At 52.2% G+C, this 17,695-nt stretch overlaps 2 protein-coding genes across 3 annotated transcripts in view; both read right to left on the bottom strand.

Annotated features, from left to right (window-relative positions):
- Positions 1–400: 400 nt before the first annotated feature.
- On the bottom strand, positions 401–9,774 carry DLX1 (distal-less homeobox 1). The gene is made up of 4 exons (XM_069225334.1): positions 9,465–9,774; positions 6,445–7,065; positions 3,970–4,169; positions 401–1,457 (listed from the first exon to the last, which is right to left on the bottom strand). Exons 2-4 carry the CDS (start codon positions 6,758–6,760, stop codon positions 1,203–1,205), a joined length of 771 nt encoding a protein of 256 aa, XP_069081435.1. The 5' UTR covers positions 6,761–7,065; positions 9,465–9,774; the 3' UTR covers positions 401–1,202.
- A 2,140-nt stretch (positions 9,775–11,914) lies between these two features.
- METAP1D (methionyl aminopeptidase type 1D, mitochondrial) overlaps positions 11,915–17,695 on the bottom strand; it is a 768,794-nt gene continuing 763,013 nt past the window's right edge. For both annotated transcript variants that reach the window (XM_069225336.1, XM_069225338.1), the window contains 4 exons: positions 14,117–14,214; positions 13,380–13,427; positions 12,604–12,682; positions 11,915–12,495 (listed from right to left, as the gene is read on the bottom strand). In XM_069225336.1, the coding sequence (XP_069081437.1) occupies positions 12,414–12,495; positions 12,604–12,682; positions 13,380–13,427; positions 14,117–14,214 (307 nt within the window). In that variant the 3' untranslated portion in view covers positions 11,915–12,413. The remainder of the gene's footprint in view (positions 12,496–12,603; positions 12,683–13,379; positions 13,428–14,116; positions 14,215–17,695) is intronic.

The raw sequence follows: 17,695 nt of genomic DNA, 5'->3' as shown, positions 1-17,695 counted from the left end.
ATTTGGGTGCCGGGATCCGCTCAGAAGCGGGCACTGAAGGCCTCCTTCGCGGCGCTTGGGAGCCAGTGCTCAGGCGACGCGGCTGCTCAGGTTGCCGGCATGGGCACACACCACAGGAAGCAGCGGCGCACAGAAGCCCCTCACAGCCCCCACGGCTGAAGCCAGGCTAACAAGTCCTGCTGCACTTTTACAAATCCAGGTTTATTTGCTCAGGAAAACATACCACCGACTGGACTCGAGTGATTTCCGGCTGCGGTATGGCTGCTGGTATTGTGCGACAGGTTTGCACAGATGTGTCCTCTGCGACTGGCTAACTTGTCGACCTGAACAGGATTGCAGCAAACACAAAATAGCGAAGACAGATGCCAACAGTATTCAGAACACTACAACGTCCATTTTTCGAAACCATATTTTACTGCCAATAAAGAAACTTTGTAATCTATTTACAGAGCGTTTAAAGTTACAAATTAATAAATTAACATTTTCAATAGAAAACTAAACTTTGACATAAAGAACACGAAAACACTGCCGGTTGAGGCAATCACATATTCCGGATTTTACAAGGATCCGCGAATCCACGGGTTTCACGGCACACGAACACAAACAGACGAGGCTAAACATGTGCAATGTGTTTACAGAACAGCAACGGGTATGTACAGCGGCCGGGGCGCGGAGCGCGTCCCGTGGGCTCCTCTGTAGGGTTTAAAGCTGAGTGGTCACGAAATGTCCCTACTTGGCACTCCTCCTTTAGGGCACTCCGTGCGCCAGGAACTAGGCAAAGTTCGCGATCTCGGCCACAAAACATCGCATTTAATTTATCACCATTGGACATGTAACAAAGGAGAAAATGTCGCTCCGGCCACGCTCCCCGTTCTTTTGTAAACGTAGAAAAGTCATTGTAAAAGTTAAAAATTGTCTTCGTTTTCGGTAGTACTTCAGTGGAGTATTTCAAACAGTGCTTCTTCGTGGACTGTAAAGTCCATTTTGTGAATAAATAACCCCAGACCCCTCCCAGTTTTTTCCTCGCTGGAGCCCATCACCCCGACAAAACCCAACCGCAGGCCACAGGGGAGTCAGGCACAGGAAGGGGCGCGAGCAGGCTGTGTCTACTCCTGGGAGTCAGGGGTGTCTGCAGCCGGGGTCCTGCCCCGCACCCCCTCTGTCCTCGGGCTCGGTGCCTCCAGTTCGGTCCGGCTGCCTCCTCACATGAGCTGTGGCTGCTGCATGGCCTCCTGGTGCGCCGAGGGGTACCACGAGGTGTAGCTGGGTATGTAGGCGCCGGGGCCCCCCGATGAGCCCTTGCCGCCGGAGCCGGTCGTGTTCCACACCGGGGGCACCGGGGGCGAGCTGGCCGCCAGGGCCCGCCCGTTGGCCAGGGCGCTGCTATCCAGACCGGCGCCTCCCTGTTTCATCAGTTTCTTGAACTTGGAGCGCTTGTTCTGGAACCAGATCTTCACCTGTCAAGAGAGAAACGTTTACCATGTGTGATCTGGGGCATACCAAACTCCGACGGAATTTCTATTGTTAGTAAAACAACGCGATGTGGCGGACAATTCCATGGCTGCACCTAACGCAACAAAAACTACCCAAAACACATCTAAACAGACCCTGTGCTATAAATAACTGATCGTGTAAAATATGGTCATTTAGTTAAGGCACACGGTATTTTCAGTTGTGTTCGGGTACGAAAATGTTCGTTTTAACAAGAGTAAGACACCTTCAACATAAAATTGGCTAAAGAAGTTAATAATTCTGCACTGCTGAGAAAACTGTTCTCTTACGAATAAACGAATATCTCAGTGTAATACAACTCGCATTAAAGAGCGCCCGTTCCTGTCACGCACAGGTCACATAAAATGTCTTAAATTATTTTATTTTTAAACAAAACATAATTTTCTAGTAGAAATATTACCAAACCATATGTGTTGGCGAGACAGGGATATTAATTGTAATAGGTGGTGGCTTAATTCTGGTATAATGTCTGCAAGTAAGAATATTTTGCACAAAATTCGAGAGCCTGTGACAGCGCGTCCCATCTTCCTTTTTGTCAGGTGTGTGTGTGCGTGAGTATGCGCCTGTGTGTTTGTGTCTCGTCTGTCTGTACGTGATCCCAAGCGTGTACGCGTGATTTAGTTCTGTGTGCGCGTGCTTTTATTCGTGCCTCTTGCATATGTGGGAGAGGTGCGGGGTTGGGGTCGTGTTGTTCTTCGATGCTCGTGATAGGTGGCAAGACAATATACATAAACAGCAACCAGATAAATGTGTGGTCCTGATGCAACGGTCGGAGTCGTGCTATTTCACATAAGGCACAGCATCTTAGTAAAACGATGCGCAGTGCAAAATATTTCTAAGTACTTGTGTAGAATGGAGCGAGCGAGTAAGGCGGCCATGAATTTCAGCAGGACCCGATCAGACATGGGTCACGAGCACTGCTGTCGCTTTACAGTACATAATGTCTCCAAACCATGTCTTTAAATGAGGCGTCTGCGTTGGCAGACTCCTGGATGCCACCACGGCGACCTTGGGTTCTAGCAGTGCCATTACTGGAGCGCGTCGAGGTGGACTACAGCCCACAACAGTTCCAGGGTTCGTCTGTGCCAGTGGGGGCTCTCAGAGGTGGGCCCCTCGCCCAGGTGAACTTTACACCTAGGCCTGAGTGAGCAGGGAGTGAGTGGAGATGAATAGGCAATGAGGCCTGTCTATCACCTGGGTCTGAGTGAGGAGGCCAAGTGCTTCAAAAGACTGGAGCTCGCAGGTATCGGGTATCCGCACTTTTTTCAATTAAGGGGCGAATACCAGCACTTTTCTGCAGGGGTCCCCTATTTTAATGGGATAGCAGGAACATGTTTCTGTTGCATACCGGTACTCTGGGCTAGGGACTACCTGCACTTCCCATTACCATTTGAAGAATTATGTAGGGGTATGCAAGGATGAAGGCGTGGAGTGAGACGGGCCCTTTGTCCACGTCTGTGTGGACAGGATTTAGACGACCTCTCTTAGCTAGATCTGGTTGGTGCCTCGTCGGTGGCATGGCTGAAGGCATGGGAGGTGTGGGTTGCCTTACCCGTGGATGGGGCATGTAGTGAGGCAGCCGGCCTTACCAGGGGCATGGAGTGAGGTTTGTTCCCTTACCTGGATCTGGGGTATGGAGTGAGGTGGGTTCCTTTGTATGTGGCTCTGACATGGAGTGGGGTGGATTCCCTTACCCAGGCTGGAGGCATTCAGTGAAGAGTGCTCCCTTACCTGGCCATGGAGCATGGACTGGCTTGGATACCTTCATCTGTAACTGGGACATGAAGTTAGGACACTGGATTATAGAGTGAAGGGTTCCCTTACCCTGGCCCAGGGGCATAGTTTGGTCAGTAAAATTGAGGGATGGGGGGGGGGAGTTTAAGATTTACTGAAAATCAGGCTGGCAAATGGTGTTTAAATAAATTATATGACAAGCAGGGAGTATGGCAGGGGCAGTGAAAAGAGAGAGGAATGTGGATTGGTAGGGATACTAAGTGAGGGAAAACACAATATTTTGTAAAATTACAGACATTTTTCACGACATTAAAAACTGAGGAGAGGGAGTGTGGCCTGTTTGTCTGAATGTATGTAAACATTTCTGGTGAAATCCAGCAGACATCTCACCATACCCGACTGGCAGCATATGTACCCAACTATTTATTAGAAAATTCATTTGTTAGGGGGTGTAGCACCCTCCAAACTACGGTCGTGGCTGGGCCATTTCCCTTACCTGGGCATGGACTGGCGGGGATACCTCACCTGTGCCTGGGGCATGAAGCTAGGTGGCTGGATTATTGAGTGAGAAGGCTTCCCTTACCAAGGCCTAGAGTGAGGGGGGAAGCCCTTAACCAGGCTTGAGGAATGCCGCAGGTGGGTTCCCTTACCCGGGTCAGGGCACGGAGTGGTGTGTTTTTTCTTACCCGGGCTGGGGGCACTCAGCCAGGGGCGCTCTCTTACCTGCGTCTGCGTGAGGCCCAGGGAGGCGGCCAGCTCAGCCCGCTCGGGCAGCGCTAGGTACTGGGTCTGTTGGAAGCGGCGGTTCAGCGCCTGCAGCTGAAGGCTGGAGTAGATGGTCCGGGGCTTGCGGATCTTCTTGCCCTTGCCGTTGAACCGGACCTCGCCACCTTCCACCACCGTGCTCTTCTCCGAGTCTGGCCCTGCAACAAGACCCAGCACAACAAGAATTTATCATAATAATAATAATCGCACAGCCGAAGAATAGACCCGTCGAAAGATCAGGTGAGAGCACAAAGGCTCTCGGCTATTCTGGCAGCCCGCTTCCCAGCCAAACTTTGCTATTTTTACCGGCTGCAGTTTAGGTTTAATTACCCTTAATTGCATACATTGTTTATAGCGCTACGCAATAAATAATTACCGAGACTAATAGGCGCACATCTGGGCTGCGGTGGCAGTCGGCGCTGCGCGGGGCTCGGCGGGCTGCAGGAGCCGGGATCGGCGCAGCGAGGAGGGAGCGGAAGCCGCCGGCTCCGGGTCGGGGTAAGAGGCCAGGGTGGAGGGATGGGTGTCTGTGTGCCAGGGGCGGAGGCCCTCCCCTCATGCTTCGGAGAGAACCAGAGCTGTCCCGGGCATGGGAAGAATGAGCTGGTGGGAAGAAGGGAGCGTTCAAACAGCAACTAGTCAGGCAGCCATTTCCCCGGCCCTATACCCATGGCCCCTGGAGGTGGAGACGAGCGTGGTTGTACCCAAGGTCCCCGGAGGTGCCAGGAAGTGTGGAAGTACCGATGTTCGTCGGTTCAGACCATGAGTGGTGAGCTGAGGAAGGGGTCTCGCACTTGTCGGCTGGGGGTGTCAGGACGGAAAGGCACGCTTCATCCTGTTCCGCGCTGTGGATAAATGTTTTGCATGGTCTCAGACTGTGAGTGAAGAAGGTTATGGCGCCTGGCGTGTGTAGTTTATAGCGTCCACACTGTGACGGAAGAACTGGTAGGATCCCTAGCGCTCCAGAGTGTGCAGGAAGGGTTGTCAGCATCTTGGGTGGCGAGGACGGATTTGGTGGCACAGTTTGTGGCTAAAAGCATTCAGGTGTCCCGGGAATGTTTCGTGGCGCCCTACGCTGCGCGGAAAGTATTCACTACGCTTCACGGAACAGAAGAGAGTTCAAAGCGCCTCGGCTGTGAGAGGGATGACGGTATCAAGGGGTGAGAAGGGCGCATCGAGCTGGGAAAGAATCGTGCACAGCGCCTTCTAGAAGGCAGGAAGAGCTGATTTGGGTGTGGATATGGAACGTTTCTTGAAGCCTCAAGATGTAAAAGGAACTGTTCAGAGCCTCAGAGCGCGGAGGAAGGGTTATCGGAGTCTTAGGCTCAGAAGGGAAAGGTTGATGATTTCCTGGCATGAGGAAGACGAGTTCACAGCGCTGCGAGCTGGAAATGAATATTTCCCAGCGCATCGGGCGGTAATGGAAGTGTGTATACCACCATATGCTTGTAGGAGAAGTGCTCATAGCGGTCCAGGGAGTGAAAAAATTAATACAATCTCAGTCTATGGCTGAAGGTTTCGTAGCGCCAAAGTATGAGAAGGAAGTGTCCACAGCGCCTTGGAAGAGTTTGTACGGGTTCAGACTTGAATGGTGGTGGGGGGCAAGCACTCTGGTAGGCCTTACGAGGTCAGAATAAACTGGAGTGACATTTTTAACAAAATTAACATACACGATCAAGCATTGCATGAGGGGCGAGAGGAGCGAGTCTCCGACTCCAGGCTCACTCGGGTGAGGGTCACAAGCTGGCACCGCACCTGTCTCCTTTGCTAGGAGCAGAGGTGTGTTGATAATCATTCAGGCTGCTGCCGGTGGGTAGGGAAGCGAGGGTCTTTCTGCAGGGGCTTTGGCGAGGCAGAAAATGGGGTGGGAGGGTCAGCAACCGACAGGAGTGGAATAGCACTGGCAGGAGTAGAGAGGGTCACACGCCACTATGATGGGTCGCCAACGGGTATGACTAAAGTATGCGGGTGGGAGGATCACCTAGTGACCGGAGTGGAGTCACACGGAGGTGTGTATGGTGGGGTCACAAACCAGGAGTGGAGGGAGGGTCACGCACTGGCGCGAGTGGACTCACCTAGGTATGGGTGAAGGGAGGCTCACAAACTGGCAGGAGAGTTTCACACAGGTATGGGGGGGTGGGGAGGGGGCAGGAGAGTCTAACCCCGGGATGGGTGGAGAGAGGCTCGCACACTGACACGGGTGGTGCCACACACCAGGACGAGTAGTACCACACCAGCAGGAGAGACCTCGTGAAGGCTCACCCTCAGGAATGACTGCAGGAAGTGTCACACACAGGTATGGGTGGAGGGAGGCTGGCAGGCTGGCAGGAGAGGCTCTCACGCGGGTATGAAGGGTCACCCACGGGTATCCCCGCGGAGGGGTCAGGGCGCGGCGCGAGCGCGGGGTCACACACCGCCGGGGCGGCGCCGTACCTGTGTCCTCCAGCCGGCCCGGGCCCAGGCCGCCGCCGGGGTAGGAGGGCTGCCCGGAGCCGCCGCCGCCGCCGCTGTAGGGGCCGGGGGCGGAGTGGCTGCCGGCCGGGCTGACGTAGGGGTAGCCCAGGGGCCTGGAGAAGGAGGCGGCGCCGCCGTAGGCGCCCTCGTGCTGCGCGTGCAGGCAGTGCATGGAGTAGTGCCCGTGCGCCAGGCCCGAGGGGGACATCTGCTGCCCGGGGGGCCCGAACTCCATGAAGACGGCCTTCCCGGACACCGGGCCGCTCAGGCTCTCCGGCATGGCGGTCATCGTCATCCTCCGCTCTCCTCGCCTGTGCTCCGGGGGCCCCGACGAACCCAATTTAAGCGGATCCGGTTTTTTCACTTTCCATTCATAAGAAAATGGAGTTTGTCTCTTTGAAAAGTCGGCGCGTGAGGCTGCTCGGCGGCACAAACTCGCCTAAAAGGTTCCACTCCGCCGTCGTGAATATTCATGAGCCGGGGGAGCTGATTGGCCCGCCGCCTGGATGCCCGGCTTTGATTGGTCGCTGCCGGTCTAGTTCTACTGGACTGCAGAGCGAGCTGGGGTACAGAGGGGCGACTTCCCCGCAGCCTGTGAACCTGCAATACAACAACACAGCACAATAAAGTGTACAGCGCAAGGGGGGAGCAGGCGGTGAACGCACGCACCTAGACACGGCCAGCCCAATCACACCTGCTAACGCACACACTGCAACTCCTGGCACATGCATATAACAAACAACACAACACAATGTGCAATGTAAAGAACTCCCTGCAGACAGGGAATGTAACCGACAACAAAGAGCAGCAGGGAGTCACGTGACAGCACTCAACCCGAACCCTGTGCGACCCGAACACAAGCCCTAAAGCTCACACTTCTCTCACAGCAGTCTCTGGCACACTAATAGCAGCACAATTCAATAAAGAGCTCAACGAAACGGACGCCATTCAAACATGGAATGTAGCAGGAATCACATGATAGCTCTCACCCGGACCCTGTGCAGCACAAATACGTGCTAAAGCACGGCTACTCTCAGCAGCCTTTCTGACACATTAATAGTATAGCACAATTCAATTACGTGTGCAACGAAACTGACACCATGCTCGCAGGGAAACTAGCAGGAATCACACGACAGCCCTAACACGGATCTTGTGCAGCACAACACAAGTGTTAAAGCTCACACTTGTCTCATAGCAGCCTCCGGCACACTGATAACAGCGCAATTCAATAACGCGTGCAACGAAACGGACGCCAGCCAGGCAGGGAATGTGGCAGGAATCACAAGACAACTCTCATCCAGGCTCTATGAAGCCTGAACACAAGTGCTAAACCACGGCTACTCTCACAGCAGCACCTGGCACATTAATAACAAAGCACAATTTAATAATGTGCAACGAAATAGATAACACGCAGCCAGGAATCACACGACAGTCCTCATCCGAACCATGTACCAGTGCAAAGACAGGCGCTAAAACACACGCTACTCTCACAACACTTGGCTCTTTATTACAACAGCATAGGTCAATAAATTGAGCATCGAAACGGATGCCATGCAGGCAAGGAATGTTCCAGGAATCACACGACTGCCCTCACCCGGACCTTGTGCAGCCCAGACACAAGTGGTAAAGCTCACACTACTCGCACAAAAGCATCTGGCACTTTTCAGCACAGTCCAATAAAGTGTGTAACGAAATTATTGCCACACAGGCAGGTAATATAGCTGGTAACACAGAGCAAGAATGAATCACACGACGGCCCTCACCTGGCCCTGTGCCAGTCCAAACAGATGCGCTAAAACACACGGTACTCTCACAACACTTGATACTTCATTATAACAGCAGAATCAAATAAAGTGTGCAACGAAATGCACACCATGCAGGCAGGACTCAGAACACAGCACTCACCAGAGGCCACCCCCCACCCCCATAGCAAGCGCACCACGAATAAGGTACAATTCCCAAAAACGCGTGCAACCCCGAGGGAAGAGTGCAGGCAGGAGAGCGGAGGGACAGGTAGGTTTCAGTGCACGGCCGTCACCAACCCAAACGCTGCCACCCCAAACACACCTGCTAACGCCCACATTCCACCCACAACAGAGCACATTCCAACACATTACATTCAAACGTGCACTGCGGAGGGCACGATGAAATGTGGTAAGGAGGCCAGCAGCACAGGGTAGGCAGGAATGGTAGCTAAACTCACCCGAAAGCTCTCGGTCCACCCACGCCCATCCCCACGAGTAACAACACATTGCATATTGCAGACAGCAGAGCAGGCAGACTCCAGCGCAGGCACACGCGCGCCACTGAACCCTGCTTCTTCCGCAGTCAGTAAAAATAACAGCGTAACTAAACTAACAGTGGATGCGGCACTGCGAGTATACGAGGTACGTGGAACATTGCAGGAAGCAAATAGCAGGCAGGCGTGCTTCTGTACCTTCACCCGTACGGTCCCAGAGCAGGCAGACACGCGCCATTCCTCCACAGTCAAAGACAACAACAGCGTAAATAACAGTGCAGGTGACACTAGGAGGAAACGAGGCGTGTGGAAGAGTGCAGGCAGGCGTGCTTCAGTACCTTCACACATACAGCCCCAGAGCAGGCACACGTGCGCCACCGGGCCCTGCCTCCTCGACAGTGAAAACAACAGCGTAACCACCAGTGCAGGTAACAATGTGCGAATAAATGAGGCGTGTGGAGGAGTGCAGGCAGCAGGCCTCGCTTGTCAAGCGCCCCGGGCACCTTCCCATCACACCCTAAGCACCTCTATCACCCACTGAGGCCCAGGCGCGGGAAACGCAAACTCTGTCAGGTGCTGCAAACAGCGCAAGAGAGGAGATGACAGCGACAGCGGCGGATGGTCCAGACAAAGCGGCGCACGACGGGCCGTGCCAGGGGGTGTATCTGTGAATGGCTCCTTTCTCGCGTGATTCCTTTTATTTTCTTCTGTGACACGCGCGCAGGAGAGCCCCCCCCCCCAACACTTCTGTCAAACATACCTCCGAACGGCGAGGCCCCTCCGCCGGAGCTGCGCATTATGCTGAGGTAAATACCCCCGGCTCGCCCCTCACAGACACCTCCAGGGCAGCAGAGAGAGTGTGGCGCCCGCCCGGGGTCTCTGCCCGTGCCCACCGCACCCCAGGCGTCGGGCTGCGCCCCCACACGCAGGAACCGCGCAGGCACCCCAGGAAGGCCCGGGGAATCCCCCGTCGGCGGCCGCAGAATCACCCAGTGTTGACGGTTCCTCGTCTCGTAATTCCGCGCCGCGCCGTAACATGAAAATGATCTTGTGAAAGTTCACACGTGCAGAAGTATTAGTTACTGATTCGTTTGATTAAATGCTAGTCTCGAGTGCTCTGATCCGCAGCTGAAGGCGGCCCATTAGCATAACACTGATGCTTAATTTTCATACGCATAATTAGCCATATATTTAACGCTAATAGCAACACGCAGCCTCGCCGGCGTTAAACAGCCTGGGGTGTGATCTGGCCTGGGCTGAACCCTCTCCGGTGCCTGGGGCCTGGGAAGGGGATCCCCGGGCGTGGAGAGGGGCGCCCCGGGCAGCGACTGGCCGGGGCTGGAGGGGTCGGTGCGAGGCCTCTCTGTGAGCCGTGGGCCCCCGCCTCGCCCGGCCCAGGGATGCCTGCGTGAGGCGCAACCTGCAGCCCCTCGTTTCTAGGCCGTCTCGTTACAACCTGTGAGTTGTTTCCTGATCTGACTGACATGGGGTGGGTGCCTTAAACGGTAGTAGGGCCAGATCAGAGCTCACCTGGGCGCCTTAAGGGGGTGCAGCAGTAGATCGCGCTCACCTGTCGTTGCTCCGAGGCGCCAGTAAGCACACAAAGCGCACACTCCTGCCTGGGCTTGCGCTATCAAGGCGCTAAAGTGCTGCACTGAAGGTTTCAAGCGGCCACGTATTAAATGTAAACTGTCGGTTTGATGGGACTGGGCAGGTAGAGGGCTAGTGAGGGCTCCTTTGCAGGTCATGCTTGTATTTATTAGGACACGGGGGACAGACATATGTGCGCCCACAGATTCTGACAGCACTGACGCAGTCATTTGTACTTTATGTACACACGTCTCCTAGCAGAGCTGGAGTTTTCAGGCCACCCCAAGCCCTAGTCCGAGCGTGCATGTATAAATAATGAGCGGCCAGGAAACATCACAGCAATTCAGTTTGACAACGTATGGCTGGACACTTGACACTTGACACAAATACATCAAACTCCCCTGAAGGATTTTGGTGTGTTTCATGCACCAGCACCTGTTCCCACAGATTTCCACCCGACAGCCAGGATGCAAGATTACGCAGAGTCCCTTCCGCGACCTGAGGGCAGGAAGCAGACACCGGGGGCAGCGGGCCTCCTTGCTGAGAGCGGGGACCATGTGTGGCGATGGCCTCCAGATGCGGCGCTTCTCCATCAAAGGCACCGTCTCGCCCGCTGAGAGCCCCCCGAAGCCTTGTCATGACATCCATGAGCCACCCTGTACCCGGGGCCTGCAAACACGAGCTGCTTCTGCGCTCTCCCAACACCGCTCGGTCCGTGGCGGTATAGAGGGGGGCAGACGCGCCTCAAAAATACCGCCGCCTCGGTATAATTACAACACAGACAGCTTGTTACCTCAGCGGCTGGTAACAAAGCTGCAACCCTAATAAAATTACTCCCAGATACTCGAGCGTAGGCAGATTTCGCAACCACTACCAGCATTTGGATTACCCACACAGGGGGCATAGTGGTGGTCTCAGGGGACTAGTGCCAAACACTCTCTCATGAGACATGTAGAGACTTCCGCTGTGCCAGCTCTCCCACGAAGGAACAAAGTCCCCTTTCCATGACCCCTGAAGGAGCCACACCGTTCTACTGTGCCTCCCCGTTAACATAGCTTTAATTTTCACCGTATTTTACAGCCTGGCCGCGGTGTCACTCCGCGCTGCACGTCCCAGTGAGACTTACTCCTGCAATACTACTGATAAATAGCGCTTCGAGCACTTGTGAAGGTTTACCCTGCCTAACGGTCTCGCAGCTCAGTTAACTCGCGGTTTCCTTCTCATAGGAAGACCTTAGCGCCTTCATTCATGGTCATTTTAAGATATTTTATATCTGACATGGGGTAGACTCAGATTAACTACAAACACAAATATATTTTTAAAACAGCATCAAAATACGAGCCCCCAAAATAAGTGTGCGAGTGCGCTTGTTACTGTTTGTGGGAAGGGAGGCATTGAAATGAGTATTTCCGCAGCTGCTTTATTTGAAATACCGCACAAACGATGTCGTCTTTTCTGCGTCAGATCACTACACATACAATTATTAATGTAATATTTGTTCACAGACTGCACAATACAAACGCGCACAACCACTGCTCAGGTTTCAGTAAATACTGCGCTTAGCCATCATTTTATAACCATTAAAAACACAACTAAAGTAAGGACAACGAAAAACAACTGTTTGTTTTAATTGAACGATTTATTTAAATACGAAACAGGGGTTAGAAAGGAAAATACTCTCTGCATGCACGAGTGTACGCTGTAAAAGGCGATCTTTTGGCGGGCGTAGACGGGGCAGCTCGGAAATGTTACTATTTCTATTGGTAAATACAGCTGACAACATGGGTTTTCGGAGAAAACCATTGGGACATCAAGCAAAATATAGTGGCTGCGAAATTACCAGCAGTCCTGGCACCGTATTTTGTCAGGTCCTGAGTAGATTAAACGTAACCTCTAGTCCCCCGCCACAAACATGTAATTCAGTGAGTCGTTGCGCCACACGCAGGCATGATCATGTCTTTGCTGATATCTGTATACATGCGCGTGGGCGTATGGCAGTGTAATCTGTACATCGAGCACATACATTAACATCAGCACAGGGGTTTCCAGTCCCCGCTAACAAGGCACACGTCTTCCTCGAGTCTGCGGTGCGCAGTGGCGCTTCGAAGTGGCTCAGGCGCTAGGCTGCGTCCCCCGGCAGCGCCGTTAGGATCTCGGCTCCGTCCCTCGTGATGACTACGGTGTGCTCAAACTGCGCCGATCTGCCAGAAATATTAACAGTTAGCAGCGGGTAATGGGCAACTCTCGTGGAACTGAGCAGCCCCACCCCCCCCCCCCCCCCCCCCCCACAGAACACCCCCAGGCCGCACCTTTTGTTGTCCACGGACACCGCAGTCCACTTATCTTCCAGGATTCGGAACTCGGAGGACCCCTCCATTATTATGGGCTCTGAAACCAAACAAGGGTGTCACTTGCCGAGGCAGATTTATGTCAGCACAGACTTCCATAGCGCTGCGATGCCCTGTTTACTAAACTGTCTGGAGTCAGCGCGCCCCCGACTTCCCCTTACTCTGTCGGTTTTATTATTTCACACAATTACCAAAAGGGACTCAAGGTGCCCTGGCAATAAACTACATCCCACACCCCAAACTTAGCAATGTCTACAAGGCCCGTATGGTATATTATGTGTCTGGAAGTTTATTCTAAATATATTTAAATCACTGGAAAAACAGTTCGTTTTACCTAACTGCGCCCCTCTTGTTTTTTCTCTTTTGATGTTAATACGCTTGACAACGATCAACCATTGTCTTGTTTTAGTTCGACCATCAGGTCTTAACGTTCAGATGTTTTTTCAAACATTGATATAAATAAAAAAATCGAAAGAGCGCAAAACGGACAAGGAACCAGTTACTATCCTGCGCGAGGAAGACGTGCTTACATTACCACTCGGGTTAACAAGTTAACAAGCCCCCCCCCCAAAAGAAGGCACGGGTCCGGGAAGCATCAAGGGGGCGCAGACACCGGACGCGGCCGCCTCCATACACAGGGGCGCACGCTGCATTCTGGCCTCGGGGCTCTGCCTGTGCCCATCCAGAAACCACCGGGGCCGAGCTGTGGCAAAGAAATAAGAAAAGGCGCCGCTGACCTACTGTAAACGCCATGCCCTCCTCCATCAACAGGTCACTGTCATTAGCTGCAAAAGAGAAGAAAAGAGCCTTAGAGGGCACAGAGGGCACCGGACACCCGGCTGTGGGTGGAAAGAATGCATGCAAATAGAGCTGGCCGCGGGGAGGTGGTCCAGGCCCACTCCACTCACAGGGGACGGAGATGGGCCTAAGAAGGGGCATAACGTTTAAACACACACGTACGTTCTAGCTCCTTCACAAGGCACGAACGACATTAGAAGGGGCACCCTCAACACGCACACTTCATTCCAGCACCCACCCCCGCCCCCTGCAAGAATCAGGACCACTTTTATTAACTTTGGAATTTGGGGTACAGCGCCTCACCCTGACCATGTTTTCAGTAAATCCATTTCCGACCTTAATCAGTTCACACCCCCTTGTCTGTCAGTTGCACACACTAGAAGCAGTCACCCCTTGGACGGGGATAACGTCAGGCGCTGGAGCATTAGAAACACATGCAGGTGGGGAGCATAGAGCGGTCAGTGGGCTTCCCAAGACCAGCGGGAGATCTTCGTCCGCCACAACCACCGCAGGGGGCGAGGCTTCTCCCTCTGTGTGCCAAGGAGCACCCTGCCCAGCTCTCCCAGGTAGTGCACACACACTCTGACACGGAGGACGGCCAGGAATGCGCAGCGTACACCCTGCGCACCAGGCACCCGCACATACCTTGAGATGATACACCCACCGCCTTCCTTACCGTGGTGCCAGACCTCAGGGTGCCCGTGGAAGTAGGACCCTATCCCGTGGCCGACGAAGTAGGGGCAGACCTGGAACCCGCTCTGCTCCGCGATGCGGCTGCATCCACACCACCAGGCCCGGCCCACGGGAGGGGAGACAGAGAAAACAGAAATCATCACTTCATGTGCGCTTACAAAACGGGCAATACAGTCAGGTGGCGGGCGCCCTGAACACAGCAGCACCTCTACCTCACAACAACACCAGACTTTTCAACAGCAGATGCAGCAAGTCTATACAACTTCAATACTTGAGACATCTGAGCGGCCTGCAGTTTACAGACAGCGAGAAGAACACGGATCAAGCATCCTGTTTAATGTGTCTGGGGTCGGGGGTCCTTCCTAAGGCCCCGGAGCGCTTAGCTTGAGTACTGTACTCACAGGACGCCATATATACAACGTGACCCCTTCAGCAGGCACAATCTGTGCCAAACCACTTTCTACCTGTGATCCAGCTTCTAGGCACACCCAGCACCTGACTCCAAATAACGGCTCTGGCCCCTGGCTCCGACCACCCCGCCTAGTCCCCATGCAATATCCCAGCGTGGAAACCACCCTGGAAGGGAGGCCGAAGGCTCTGTAACAAGAGCAGCATTCATGCTCACTCTATGTCATTGCACTGTAGAGTGTAATGACATAGTACTTCAAGGGGCACATACATACATCTATGAAATACATTATATTCTCACGGTTCTATATACGTGCAGAATATATTATTTCATATTAAGATACTTATTTATAAACGCATTGGCTCTGTGCACTCATTCTTGGAGCACACGACGTAGCCCAAGACAAGGTATATGCTTGAAATCATGTGTGTTATTTCACCAGTGGGCCCCAAGCATGTGCGTTTCTACAATAACTCCAAAGCCTGTAGCCTTTCAGATGAAAGCACCAAAGACAAGATGCGCGTGCATGCACGGCTGTACACATCGAACAGAAGAGTGGCTCCGCGTGTGCAGTCACACCTCTAGCGGTTAATTCGTAGGAAACCAAGTTTTAGGTCCGGTTTGACAGCGCACACACTTCCTGCTGCTACCAGTTCTTTAAAATAGGTTTCGGACGGGCTCGCAGTGCGCCACGGGGAGTATTATCTCACGCGATTAACGGCTTTTTGGTATCATATCACCCCAATGCCTTACACGAAGGGTTTCTACACCTCAGAAGTACTTTGAAGTGTCACACAATACATTATTTACCTCACAGATGCATTTTAAAAACAGAACGCCAATATGTTTCTTGGGTTGGTTTCTTCTGTAACCGTGTTTTCTTTCTTAATGGTTCATTCAGTCTGGACTCAAAATGCAAACCGGACTTATTGGCCTGGCCAATGCTTGTTTGTTTAGGTAACATCCTGTGTAACGTTTCATTCGTCTGCATGAAACTTCCAAAATGTGTAATCCCCTTATGGGATGTCCCAGAACATTTCCCGCTCTCTCTGGTGGAGGTGTTGGCGGTTTTTTTAAAGTTGTACCGAAGAGCGGCTGTTTTGTCCGCGGATCTCCCAGCACAGCGACAAATAGCTGAGATACAACATGCTTAGAGAGGCGTATCCTTCACTCTTCCCAGACTCGTCGCAATTCGGGTTTGTGCTTTTGCTATAGCTCTAACAATAAAACACTCTAGGTAGGAAGTGCCAAGGTCTAGGAACTTTTTCGGAACCGCGCCAGCAGCTGCAAATGAATAATTCAGCCATCTTTGTAGTTTGTAAGCCTTTAAAAAAATCCGCAGAGCCCACACTAAAAGCAGTCTGAAATAGTTTACATTGAGCTATGCTAGCTGCTAAAGCAGCACAGAGGAGGGGCGTTATACACCCCCCCCCCCCCCCCCCACACACACTTTAACAGCGTAAAAGCGGGGGTGGCTGCCACTGGGCTGTGTGTGCCGCAGAGAAGCTTTAACATGTTATGGATCCTACGACTGATGGGAGACACTGATTTCTAAACTGAAGCTCAAAAACACTACAAATGATTGACAATCTGACGGCTGAGGGAAATCATAGAAATCTGCACCTACCCCTCTCCCCTAAATAGTAATACTGCTCAAGTCGAATATGTTATTGCTGAGATGAGTGCCCGAGTATGAAGAGTCAGCCACCATAAACCCTCTGACAAGGAAAAGCTTCTAACAATGTAAACAAATGTTACTCGGCACTCAATACATAAAAATACGTGTAACCAAGGATGTGATCACATAATGGGATCAATATTCGTACAGAGTAGTGAATGAAAGAATGATGACAATGGTTTTTGAGGTAATTTCTGATCCAAACTTTATTTATTCATGCTTAATATAAGAAATTAATTCGATTGTGGGCAACATGAGGATGCCAATGCATTTCGTTCTCTTCTGACTTCTTCAGGGCAAATTAGTTCTTGGTGGGTGAAAAAAGTGTACAATTCTTGTAAGATCCTAACCTTATCGATATGGTCGTATCTGAGGGCTTTTATGCTCTAATACCTGGTGCAGGAAGGGCACATTTTAAAGCATGCTTCATCGGGCCCTGCTCCTCCCCGGGTGTGGAGTGCAGTACCCAACAGGCATTTTTTACAGAGCTCTTAGTGGAGATCTTTTTATCCTCGGTTCAGCAAGACCCAGATATCAGTTGAACTTCCCACTGCGAGGTGCTTTCTTCTGTGGAGAGGACACAATGAACGTAGATTGGGCCAATACGATAAATGAAAAATAAAAACTACCCATGAACACCCAAAATACTAATTCATTCGATAAATTGTTTCCATGCTAAGGTTAAAAACAGACAACAGAACTCTCTGAGACAATCATCTTTAGAGTCTCATATGTATCAAACCAAAGAGGAGCAGGACCCATGATAAAGCATGACACTTTGGTGAGCGAGAGTTCCTGTATCTCATGAAATGGGCAGCACCTAGCTGTCCCACCAGCTCACAGCTTGGGAAAGCGTGTTCCAGTTTTGGTCACACCATTGAGGGCTCATTAGTCCAAACAATTCATAGGTCTGTGGACCCTTGCTTAGGAACCATCCTTACTCGTCTGGGCCAGGGTCTATGGGAGTACTCAATCAATCCCAAGTCCACCATCTTAGCAACCTCTGCTTAGAAGCACTCTTGGACTCGTTCTGACGTCCTATAGACCTTGCTCTTCACTGGCAAGCAATGTCATGTACAAAGACAGGTGTCCACCCTGAGGTCAGCAAGAAGTGATGGCAAAATGAGCCCAGTACTTCTCTGCAATCTTCTTCCTGGATAGGAGTCAGTTCAGGGGCAAGTTGTGTCCTTTCTGCAGAGCCATCATCTTCTTCACTATGCAGTAGGTTGGGGAGTGGCTACCTCTGCTCCTCAAGCTACTCTGTCATTGGCAGGATTCTCAGGTTAAATTCTTACTGGAGGTATGGCTTCAGCTAGTTCACATGGAGCTCACTCCTTTGTTCCTGTGTGGCACCTGTGTCCACTAGGTAGTTAACATCAGAAAACTTCTCTACCACTTAATATGGCCCACATCACTTATCCTCCAAAGCTTTGGGACAAATGGGTTTCAGTACCCACAGCTCCCAACTCTGTTTG

The sequence above is a fragment of the Pleurodeles waltl genome, chromosome 3_1, assembly GCF_031143425.1.
Source record: "Pleurodeles waltl isolate 20211129_DDA chromosome 3_1, aPleWal1.hap1.20221129, whole genome shotgun sequence".
Classification (NCBI taxonomy): Eukaryota; Metazoa; Chordata; class Amphibia; order Caudata; family Salamandridae; genus Pleurodeles; species Pleurodeles waltl.
This window is presented reverse-complemented; position numbering and strand designations above follow the sequence as displayed.

Coding starts and splice junctions, on each gene's coding strand:
- DLX1 (XM_069225334.1), bottom strand. CDS start 6,760: ATGACGATGACCGCCATGCCGGAGAGCCTGAGCGGCCCGGTGTCCGGG. Junction 4,170..6,444: donor GGGCCGGCTGGAGGACACAG/GTACGGCGCCGC, acceptor GTCTTGTTGCAG/GGCCAGACTCGGAGAAGAGC. Junction 1,458..3,969: donor TGGGCCTCACGCAGACGCAG/GTAAGAGAGCGC, acceptor CTCTCTTGACAG/GTGAAGATCTGGTTCCAGAA.